The sequence below is a fragment of the Olea europaea genome, chromosome 11 (assembly GCF_002742605.1).
Source record: "Olea europaea var. sylvestris chromosome 11, O_europaea_v1, whole genome shotgun sequence".
NCBI lineage: Eukaryota > Viridiplantae > Streptophyta > Magnoliopsida > Lamiales > Oleaceae > Olea > Olea europaea.
The window spans coordinates 35,763,396-35,774,846 of record NC_036247.1 but is presented as its reverse complement, the minus strand read 5'-3'; the positions used below and the strand labels follow the sequence as shown (position 1 = coordinate 35,774,846).

General features: G+C 35.1%; 2 protein-coding genes across 6 annotated transcripts; both read right to left on the bottom strand.

Annotated features, from left to right (window-relative positions):
• Positions 1-236: 236 nt before the first annotated feature.
• On the bottom strand, positions 237-6,500 carry LOC111404228. 5 transcript variants are annotated; one of them, XR_002704668.1, is made up of 5 exons: positions 3,747-6,500; positions 2,986-3,133; positions 2,478-2,862; positions 1,116-2,368; positions 237-793 (listed from the first exon to the last, which is right to left on the bottom strand). XR_002704668.1 is itself a non-coding variant. In XM_023033015.1 (4 exons), the coding sequence occupies exons 3-4, from the start codon at positions 2,485-2,487 to the stop codon at positions 1,815-1,817; spliced, it is 564 nt and encodes a 187-aa protein (XP_022888783.1). In that variant the 5' UTR covers positions 2,488-2,883; positions 2,986-3,133; positions 3,747-6,500; the 3' UTR covers positions 1,250-1,814. The 5 variants fall into 5 exon arrangements, 3 of the variants coding, with proteins under 3 accessions (XP_022888783.1, XP_022888782.1, XP_022888784.1); XR_002704669.1 differs by lacking the exon at positions 237-793 and having other exon boundaries at positions 1,250-1,436; positions 1,514-2,368; XM_023033015.1 differs by lacking the exon at positions 237-793 and having other exon boundaries at positions 1,250-2,368; positions 2,478-2,883.
• A 64-nt stretch (positions 6,501-6,564) lies between these two features.
• On the bottom strand, positions 6,565-9,627 carry LOC111404226 (remorin-like). Its single transcript, XM_023033011.1, has 5 exons — positions 9,199-9,627; positions 8,549-8,596; positions 8,154-8,241; positions 6,983-7,064; positions 6,565-6,873 (listed from the first exon to the last, which is right to left on the bottom strand). The coding sequence occupies exons 1-5, from the start codon at positions 9,386-9,388 to the stop codon at positions 6,679-6,681; spliced, it is 603 nt and encodes a 200-aa protein (XP_022888779.1). The 5' UTR covers positions 9,389-9,627; the 3' UTR covers positions 6,565-6,678.
• Positions 9,628-11,451: the final 1,824 nt, after the last annotated feature.

Sequence of the window (11,451 nt, the reverse complement as noted above, 5' to 3'; positions counted from 1 at the left end):
TGTGCAGTATACCAGTACCACTTCAGTTCATTAAATTATCGTTCAATTAAAATTAATTGGAGCATTAGCTCAGAGAGTTCCGAATTGAAAGATAAACTGAATTATTACATTTTCCGTAATATGGAGTATCGTGTTATTATAATAATTAAAAAGATAAGCTGTCATACACAAAAAAATAAAAAATAAAAATATAAAAAGAAATAGACAAGTGTGATATTTTAGCTAGAAGACAGATGTATATAGATGGGTGAAAGATCACATGTAATCCTCTCCAATCTTTTCTTTTTGTTAATTATTTTTTTCTTGGGAATCAATATGAAAGAATCCTCTTCCTCTTTAATAGCAATCATCGCTACAAGACCCAAAAATTCCATCAAATATGAGCTGTTCTTTTTTGGTTTAGGCAGCCACAAAAATAAAGTGACGAGCCGAATTTCAATTATTTTGACCAAAAGGCCCACTTAAAAGCATCCAATTCTTGAATTCATGCTTTTCTCCAATCCCCTTATTAGCTTTCACTGAATGTGAAGCCAGAGCTCTCACTCCAATACAACAACCATTGATTTCATCCACATCCCTTATGCAGTCATCAACTGCTGTACCGGCACATCCATTGTTCTGAGCTTGTACAGCAAGTTTGCCGCCTAATATTGCACATCTCAACTACCTTCACCGTCAACAACCAAAACTCTTCCATTACCTTTCTCCTCGAGAAATTCACGATCCAAAACATATCTTCAAATAATTTTGGCGTAAACTGGTCCAGAGAACACTAGGCGCCTACCATATATATCTGGAATATATTCATTGAATCCAGGTAATAGGATTATTACCGGACTATAGAAGTTGGTCCAGCAGATACTTTAAACTTCAAAATAATTATAGTATAAATATAGCACCGGACTTCAATTTTTGCAACGGATCCCTTACGATGTATGTCGGCCGAGGAGGGCATAATAATGGAAAGATAATATCAGGGACATACAACCTTTCTCAACTGATATTTAGTGACCATTTAACAAATAAACTAAAGAACAATTGAACCTAAGTCCACACAAAGTAAACAAATGAACATAAAAAAAAAAAAAAAAAAAAAGTTCAGAAACTATTAGTACCTGTTTGCATTGATGATTCTCTATATACCCTGGGAAATTTGAGATGAAAAAAAGCTTGAGAATGCCAGAGAGTTACTTCTTGTTGCTACAATACTTGGGTCATAAAGAAGCACCCTTTTTGTTAGTGGTATAGATTAACCAAATATAAGAACTTAAAAACTTGCCACTCTCTTGAACAATTTTAGCAAATACATGATCATGCAAACTTCTTGCCATATTGTAATCAACGCTAAAATCTTCTGTTGAAAGTATGAAAACTTTTATCAATCCAGACCAGCATACTTTGCCCCCTCCATTTCCATTTGTTGCAAAAGATAGCATCTGCAGTTGATCAAATAAAGATCAGGATGCAATAGGAGAAGATTTTCCGGTATAAGATAGAAGTTCAATTAATGCACCCGAATTGCTCTCTTATCGATTGGAGTCAATGCTTGATGGCAAGACGCTAAACTCTTATTGTTCAATGATGAACTTGAACGTTGTGAAGCCTCCTTCGTCTCTTTCCTTCGACTATTCTCTGAGGTGATGCCTCCTTGGTACAATTCAAGAATAGATGAACTCTTCCTTCTAGTAACCTTTGATGCGAGGATAAGTTACATGGAAGAGAATGTTGTTGCAATCTACTCTTTTCCCTTATTCTGTTTAGAAACTCAATCGTCCAGGACAATCCTGGTTGAGGTCGGGTGGAGAAGAAGAGAATTAGAAAGTGGTGTTCTGCCATAGTTTTGAGGACCCTTTTCTTGGAAAGATAATTTGTAGGAATTTTGTCTGTAACATATCCTCCTGGAAGTGCCTTTTCTGGCACTTCAATGATTTTTTTTTTTTTTCAACTGTATCAAAATGTTCCCTAATTTCTTCCTTTGAACTTTGTCTAATGTCCCTAATAGAAACCCAGGCATCTGAGGCAGAATTAATTTCAACAGCATCTGTATAAATAGGAACTTTGCTTACTCCTGGAAATGGTTTATTCATTCTGGATTTTCTCGTTGCATAATCTAACCAACACCACCCGCTCCCCCCCCAATCAAGCAGAAATGGTGAACAGTCACCGATATTTCTAAATGCTGGAGTATCGTCGATGTCAATAACTTCACCAATCAAATCTTCCTGTAGATTTTCAGAAGCCTTGGTATTTTGTCTACTATAGTTGATCATTGCAGATGTACCTGATCTCCCTCTTCGATCATAATTTACACCAATCTGAGCCATTGTAGCCTTCTCCATCTCACCTAGTATTTCGAGATCTGATGCACCTGAAAAATCATGAAATCTTAACATGGTGGATTGAATTCATCATTGTGTTGATATCTAATCCCTGGCTATGATGAAACAGTTTGTCATCGAAAGATAAATTTGACTTACCCAGATTCATCAAATTTCTCTGTACTTCCTGACAGCCAAGAATCACATGAAATTGATGCTTTGGGTGATGGAGTACGTCGCCTGAAAATAGCTTTCAATGACTCCATATGAAACAAATCGTTTGGAGGCTCTCTGGCATCATAAAGATTGTGAGTATATTTTAGTTTCTTCCCCTCAGAAGCACTTCTGAATTCAGCAGTCTCTAAGTCGGGAGCTGAAGACACTAAAGAGGAGCAGCCTGTCATTCCAGATTTTGAATCCTCCCAAACTCCATATCAGCTCTTTTCACTTAGCAAAGCAATGGTTTCGTCAGAAACCTGAGATTCTTATAGAGCCCAAATTTTATCCTCAACGGAAATTTCTAGAAATTCAATGCGTGTGCCTCCTGAAGACATTATAGCATGAGCTGAGAGAGGATTAATTGAAGGAAATACGGGGAGGAAGTATTTAGCCAGACTTTCTGAGTGGGTATTTTAGGACAAAATCCCCTATTTGAATTTATTCCTACCTCAATGCAGGATAATAGAGTTTTGTCAGTCATCTTCAGATGAATATGAACAGAAGAGATGTATATCGATTCCTAAGCTAGCTGCTGCAGCATAGAGTTCATTTGATTCCATAATTCCTGATAGAAAATTGGCTTATCCCTCTAAAATCTGGAATAGAAAAAATATCAAAGATTAAAACGTCTAAAGAAACTTCTATTACTACAAACACTGGTGAAGGTTTAGTCTATTGCAATGACAATAACACACAGTGGACTAATGTTGCTACCAGAAACTGTGAATCTTCTATTGTGTTTTCTCTGTCCAAAACTGTAAATCGAGGTTTTCACTATAATACATTATTTGCACTTGTCTTTAAACTTAAGGACTCACACTTGGAATTAAACATTTCAAAATTCTCCTAATAAGGACTTGCATGGAGCAAAGAAAAGTGTCTGCTTGCATAAATAGCGTTTCATGAGCCATCATATACTGAAACTGGAAGGTCAAATATATAATGCGCGCCGGTAGAATTTCATGATAATGCAATATTTGTTCAGCATTACATGTCTGTAACTAGTCAATCTTCAAGAGATCGTGCAAGAAAAATGTCATGACAAGTCAGTGATTAACTGGACTCCTATCTCGAGATTAAGCTGGAAAAGAAAGAAGCCATTAGTTCCTCACTTCCCAGAAACAACAAGGGAAGATTTCACTACATCAGGTAAAGAAATTGTCACTTAAAATTTTTCCATCATTTACTTCTAAAGCGATCAATACTTACTCATAGGATATCACACAACAATCCAAGGAAAGCATAATATTTAGTATGGTGTCCATGAACTCATGACCCTGTTGACTTGCATCCGACGATAAATGATGTAGCTCATTATATAATATCTTCATGATGTCAACAGTCTCTTCAATGGCCACAATAAAACTTGGTCAGCAAACAATTAATATTTTTAAACAGCTGCTGCTTAATTTTGTCCGCAAAATATCATGCACGACAGAAAGGGAGGGATGAATTTCACATATATCTTTCTCAGCCATCTCATCCGCAACTTTGATCAAGTTATACAGAAAACATAATCTGGATTTTAAGCACTGCAGGCTGCTGCACAACCTGTCTACATATAGGTAAGTGGCATGACTCCATAGAAACAGAGGTAGAGAGGCATTTGTTTAATTGCACACAACGTCATCAACAATATAATATTATTGTCATTGTGAGCTGAATAAGTACTTGATGCACTTTTTTCTTAAGACCATCCATGAGTTCTTCTTTAGAAAGGCAGAGTAAAATCAGGTTCTCACTAGCTTGATCTAGACTCTGGTGCAACCCGACAATCCACTGCTGTTGAACCATGGTGGTAGTATTACTAGCAATAGAATCATCATTTGCAGAAAGCCCTGGACATGTAACAATATCAACAAACTTATCTGCAAGTTTACTTTCTTTTCCTGTGACATCAATTGAAATTTAAGAAAAAATCAAGATCGCTAGACATGGATTCCACAAACAAAGGAACCTTCTCAATGCCGGCTTTCGACAACATGTCCGTGTTTAACCTTTTTTATCTCTGTGGTTATAAAAACTATCTGAATCTTTCTCATCAACAGAAGTATGAAACATATAAAAAAAAACCAGCAGAAAGTAAGTTCAGCATTTTCTTTAAGGCTTCTGAGTGGTTTGTCAGAACAATCCTTAGGGAGATTGATATCATAGGTCTGTTTCCTACTATCAATCAAGTACATAGAAGCATCTATCTTGTAAGTATCTATCTCCCACAGCATTTTCCTACAAGAAGAATATTTACCAAAGTTGTCATCTTCCAGAAAATGCCAATCTAGATATAGACCATCAGGTGTTGATGAAGACTGTGATTTCCCGTGTTAATTTTTGCTCAACCAATAAATGCAGACCTAATTCTTCCATGGCCAGAAATAATAGGTACTGGCAATGATTTGAAAGAGTCATCCATGTGAGAAAGTTTGGACAAACAATCAATTCACTAAAATTCCTAAAGATCATAGTTTCTCTGAAACATGAATTCACACGGTTCTGCTTCAATCTCTTTGGCTGCATCTGAGAAGACCACACAAGAACAAGATGGATCCTTATCAAAGAATTGGAATTCTTAAAATAGACGCATGTTCATTGATCCAATTATATAACCATCTGCTTTGCCTTGATGGAATGTTGGGTACTCTTCACAATGAGATTGTTCTACAACACTTAAGTAGTCCATTTGCAGTGCAAAATTTGAGCAGTGCAACTCAACTTCAAGGCACTGAACTGCTAAATGATGACCAGAGAGATATTTCATTAAGTCAAATTCAATTGAACTCAAAAGCTCCTTGCCATCATCCAATACTAGTTCTGTCCGATGCTGAGGTTCAATATTTTAAAAATCTCGAAGCTCATCCTCCATATTTATATTTCTGATGATACCCTGACTTTCCCCGTCCACTTCAAAATGGAGAAAGTGAAGATTATGAAAATGAAGCTCTCTTTCACAGGAACCAACATCTTCCAAAAAATCAGCCTTTTGTTCCATAGTCTAAACTGATGTCATCAACTGAATAAAACTGATTGTTGAATCTAAGAAGATTAGGTAAACTAAGGTCAGAAGTGGGCATAGCCTACAAGATGATACCCAGACTTTCCCCGTCCACTTCAAAGTGGGGAAAGTGGAGATTATGAAAATGAAGCTTTCCTTCAAAGGAACCAGCATCTTCCAAAAAATTAGCCTTTTGTTTCATAGCGTATTCTAAACTTATGTCATCGACTGAATAAATTGACTGTTGAATCTTAAGAAGATTAGGTAAACTAAGGTCAGAAGTGGGCATAACCTGCATGAAGTTACAAATTTAACTTCAACTAACAAGTGATATCTTTATTCTTAGACTGGATAAGAATATGTACATGCCATCCAGGTTGTGGAAATGTCTAAAGCGTTGAGTAGACCAGTCCTGGATGCAACTCTGAAGGGTAAAGAAGGACTGTAGAGCAGTTTTTTAAGTCAGTTTATGGTTCCACAACAAGTTGAACAGTGAGAGAAAATGGTGCCCTAAACTTCTTAGATGACGTAGAGTTAGACTCAAGGTGTTCTCTGCATAATCCCTCACTTATCAGGACTTCAATCTATATTGATCAACTTTCAAGCCAACCAACAATTAAATCTCCAGCCACTAAATCATTAATGTTAGAAAGTGATGAAGAAAACAGTTGTACAGTGAATTGGGAAAAAGGAAAGAATTGTTAACATTCTAGTGCACTTCTACTGCTCAATAGAGGGTGTTGGGTATTGATTTGAACAAAATTTAATACCTATGCCTGGAGACATAAACAAAAACTTCTAAGCATTTACCATAGATAGTACACTCAGTAAGTGAAGTCTGGGAGAGAATATTCAAGTCCTCCACCTGGGATTAGATATCACTATTCTGCTGATTAGAAAGAAAATGTAAATAAGTAGAAATACCTATTTGTTCACGTCTGTTACCAGGACATCAATCTGTATGCAACACTTGGAAGGGATTGTTTTTTTTTTTTTTTTTTTCACAAAGCCAATATCTACAAACAAATACCAACAATATGCACACATAATAGAACAGCCTATCAATTCTTCACCAAATTAGAACACAAATTCTCAAACCAAAAAGTTTTACAAATGCAACTTCAGTTTCAAATCAAACTAAATAATTCAGCTTCAAAAAAATCCTAGCAGTTTCTTCGGGGCAGTTCCTGTGGCACGGTATTTTGCAGCAGTTTCCTCTGCCTTGAGAAGATCTTCTCCTCGTTTGGCTTCAATCATTGCCCTCTTCTCTTCTGCTGCCTTGTGAATAAGAGCAACCTTGTTCTTCATTTTCTCGACATATTCCGCTTTCTTTTTCTCCAGTTGCTCCTAGAGGATTTAGATATTATGATTAACTGAAACTAAGGAGAAAACTACACATTTTGATCGTTAAAATTTCAAAACAAAAGAAAACTATGTAAAGACTTGGTTTTGTTACCTCAATCTTCTTGAGCTCAGCCTCCAGACTTGCTTTCTTGCTGTTCTCCCATGCTCCTATGGCAGATAACTTTTTCTGAGATCTGCAAATAATTTCAAATTTCTTGATTTGGTATCGACTCATCAATATCATCCATGTTGGATTTGCTGTTTGTAAAATGGATTTGAGTGATTTCTTTCAAAATTGAACTTTCTAACCTTACCAAAATTGGACAGAGTAACGACAAGAAAATGGATACAAAGTCGAGGCAAAAGTTGAACTCTTTGTTTTTAAGTCGATTTTGCCTCACGATGGTGCCTATTGATAATGGCATTAAACTTTCAAGATATAACGACTACCTTCTTGTATTTGTAGCGCTCCAAAACACAAGAAACAACGAACCAAAAAGATGGCTTTGTACTCCTTTCAAATGAAATGAAAACAGATTTTTATGTAAAATTCAGGCTAAGGAAATATGATTTTTATGTTATGTTATGATTTCCTATGGTTGGGATATAGTAAAGGACCTCCCAAGGGTCTTATTTATAGAAGAGGAGATGTTGTGACTGAAGAGACACGCTCCACGACTCATCAGCTTTTACAAAAGGTTGCAACCTAGTCCGCCGCTCGCCTACCACAGGTGCGTTACTCTAGCGCCAGTGGCATTTTTTATGCAGTGACCTTTTCACTCACCTGGTACTTGACATCGCTCGAACAGTGTCACTGTCGCTCCCTCACCACTCGAGCAGTGGAGTTATGCAAATTCTCAACCAATTTTTCAATTTTTTTTTTTTTTTTTTTTGCCAACTTTGAACTGCAATTTCTAATTCATTCGAAATTGATTTTGAGATTTCAAATATGCCACGACGATTTACTCGACAAGTAGAACTAGTAAGTTTATTTATTTCCATAATTTGACTATCGAATCAAGTCCAAATATTTAGCCGAAGTTGACTCGAAAGTCACTTTTCCCTTTATGGTTTCGTACTCAACCATCTTACTTCTCATTTAAACCAATCCCCGACAAGATTTTGGGTCCAATTCATATTGAATTTGAATAAACTCTTTAAAAGCAGAGAAAATTAAGCCTCTCTTTGATATTCATGTTCCCTAAAACACTTACTACCTTAAGAAAATAATTTGCAAACTTCATGGATAAGTAAAGAATTTAGTATGCCCAAAAAACACTTACTTGTTATCAGCTTTTGATTTCTCACTTTCTTCCCATGCTTTAATTAATGACAATCTCTTCTCCGTAGTAACTCGAGCAAGCACAGCATCTGAGGCCATATTAATATAAAGAACTAAGCTTCCATATAAATTTCGACCGAACACTCACAACTACTGATTATTTATTATTCCAACATTTCGTGGGATCCAATAAATTCCTCTTTATAAATTGATTAATTAACAGAGGCTAATTATATTATCAATACATTTACTAGTTAAAACTTCTGGTAGCATAAAAAGGCAACTTTTCTCGACTTATTTTGGTGGTACCACCCAAATAAGCACAAAAAAATTTACTTTTTAGTACGTCAACCGCGCTATAAAAAGACAATACCATAACTTGTGATCTTAAATTACCTCTGTTAATAGAGCCCTCAAGTTTTTTCTCCTCAACAGGTTCTGGTTCTTTGCTCAGGAGGAAGAAGAAAAGTCACAAACAATTAATAAAAAAATTGTTACTATATACTCAATTTGTGCAAGGCATGACTTAAATTATATATCTTGGTAAACCTAATCAAATGAAAAAAAGTTAATCGTCCATGGAAATTTTCCAAGTTGAGACGTCAAAAAATGGCTCATCAGTTGAAATAGAAAAACATAAAAATAACTAACTCCGTGAATATTTCTTATTAGGCTAGTATGGGTGAATGTACATTTAAATTGACAAAAGGAAACTTTTGCCCTCAAATTTGTAAAAAATCTAGAAAAATGGAAATATCAGTGCAGTGCAAGAAAAAACGGCTGGGACTAACTTGCGACCGATCTCAACATTGAGGACCGTGTGTGTAATTTACTCACTTCTTAAAAAAATAACAAAAACCATAAGGAATATTTATTAAAAAAAAAAAAAAGAGTTATTTTTGTCATTATTTTTATTTTTACTGAAAATAATGGATTTCAACATAAATAGGTAAAATAACTTCTTTAAATAGATATAACACAAAAATAATCTGAAAATGAAATAAAAAATATGCATACAATGAGAGTTGGGTAGGTAAAGAAATTACTTTCAATAACAGCAAGAGCTTTACACTCATCAGCAGCTGGTTTCTCCTCCGGTGGAGGAAGTGGTGGTGGAATTACAGATTTCTCCTCCGTGACATCTTTCGGAGCTGCTTCAACTGTTTCCTCCGGAGGTTGTGGTGGAGCCTCAGAACGTGGATCAGCCTCCACTTTCTTGGCTTCCTCCTCCGCCATCACTTCAGAAAACTTAGCTATCTTGTTAATTTTGCTCTAACAGATACTACAAAAAAGTCGAGAATTGTAGAAGAAGATTCTATGAGCAGGGGAAGACGTTGTGGAGAAAAATTCTATGAGTTTGTTGGTGGGTTTGGGAGATATTTGTGTAATTGGTTGGTGGAAGGTAACTGTCACTTGAAAACAGAACAGGAGACTCGGCTGGATGATTGGTACGCTAAAGATATTGGCACAGAGATTCTATTCTGGGGATTTGCATTTTAAGGAATAAAATATACGGTAGAATGATTAAGAATAAAATAATCAACAATTCGTAATTCTTGTCGACTTTGGGATCGGGTTAGTGGGAATGCCTCGTCTGCAAATTAAGGTTCCGTTTGGCGCACATTAATGTAAAAATGAGAATGAAAAATAAAATCGTTACGGATTCCTCACAAGAGATAGAAAGTAAAAAACTAATGACTTAATGTGATGAATAACGATTATATTTTTCTTTTTAATGGGCAAATAATAAGACACAAACGAGGGCTAATTCACTATAAATAAATTTGTATCTTGTGAGAACAATTATAACATTTTTATAAAATTCGACTAATATCATTCAACTTATTCAACCTGTAGATCTAAGAGTAACATTTACTCAATTGAGTACTCAATTTGACCAATATGAATTTTGTGAATTTTGTCTATATATATATATATATTGTTATTTTTCTTCCATTTAATCTTTATATGCATTAAAAAAAATTTACTCAATGGAACAAATATATTCTCTCTTAAGCAAAGTGCTCCATAATGCTGCTTGCCTGCTTCTTTAGACCATTTCATGTTGCTTTTCCTTTTACTTTTAAAAGCACACTCATATACAGTGTGATAAAAATTAATCATATTAGATCCACGCTACTAAAATTTTATATGTACATGGTCCTCGTCGTAGACGTGACAGATTTTTTGTTTTTCTTTTGATACAGGATAGTTTATCATGATTTTTTGCAAGCTTTGATGTGATAATTAGTACTTGAAGTGCTTTAGCTTTACTTGATTCCAGCATTGTATAGAAATAATACTAAATGATAATATAATATTGTGTCTTCATGCTTTTCACACAAATGTGAAGGTTGTGTGTGCAGTATACCAGTACCACTTCAGTTCATTAAATTATCGTTCAATTAAAATTAATTGGAGCATTAGCTCAGAGAGTTCCGAATTGAAAGATAAACTGAATTATTACATTTTCCGTAATATGGAGTATCGTGTTATTATAATAATTAAAAAGATAAGCTGTCATACACAAAAAAATAAAAAATAAAAATATAAAAAGAAATAGACAAGTGTGATATTTTAGCTAGAAGACAGATGTATATAGATGGGTGAAAGATCACATGTAATCCTCTCCAATCTTTTCTTTTTGTTAATTATTTTTTTCTTGGGAATCAATATGAAAGAATCCTCTTTAATAGCAATCATCGCTACAAGACCCAAAGGGAATGGAGTAAATATTGGGAGAATGAGAAATTATTTGGCTGCGGGTAGCGAGGGAAAGGAAGAAGGAGAAGGATGAAGTCTAAGGTCTGAACGGAGCCGACGGCTCCCGGCGTTGAAGAATCGATTTCGCATCGCACGTCAGATTCGCTGTGTGTGTGTTTATTAACGGATGAATTTTGCATTTTACGAGTCTGGCTCTCTAGATAAAGCGGAATTTATATGTAGAGTAGAGATAGATGTTCAATGCGGTCATTGTTCCTACGGTTATCTACAGTATTAACTTTTTGCGCCCGAAAAAAAGAAAGAAAGAAAGAAGCGTTTTAGTCCTTGTTTGAGTCTCATTTTTCAACCAAAATACATTTTTAAACAATAATTTGACATTATTTCAACCACACATTCTTAATAAAATAATATTATACGCAAATAAAAATTTTTTCCTTATTTTTTAACCACACATTTTTTATCAATACACTATTCAAAAATTCATTTTCTTAAAAAAAAATGGGGCTCAAACAAGAGCTCAAGGACGAAGTTGGAAAGTCCTGTTGATTTATCCAAAGGCTTCATTGTTCATTACA

What these genes read in the sequence shown, in the direction of transcription:
- LOC111404226 (XM_023033011.1), bottom strand. Translation starts at nt 9,388, where the DNA reads ATGGCGGAGGAGGAAGCCAAGAAAGTGGAGGCTGATCCACGTTCTGAG. An exon ending in AGCTCTTGCTGTTATTGAAA is followed by an intron (nt 8,597 to 9,198) that starts GTAATTTCTTTA and finishes TCCTGAGCAAAG; the next exon opens with AACCAGAACCTGTTGAGGAG. An exon ending in CTGAGCTCAAGAAGATTGAG is followed by an intron (nt 6,874 to 6,982) that starts GTAACAAAACCA and finishes TAAATCCTCTAG; the next exon opens with GAGCAACTGGAGAAAAAGAA.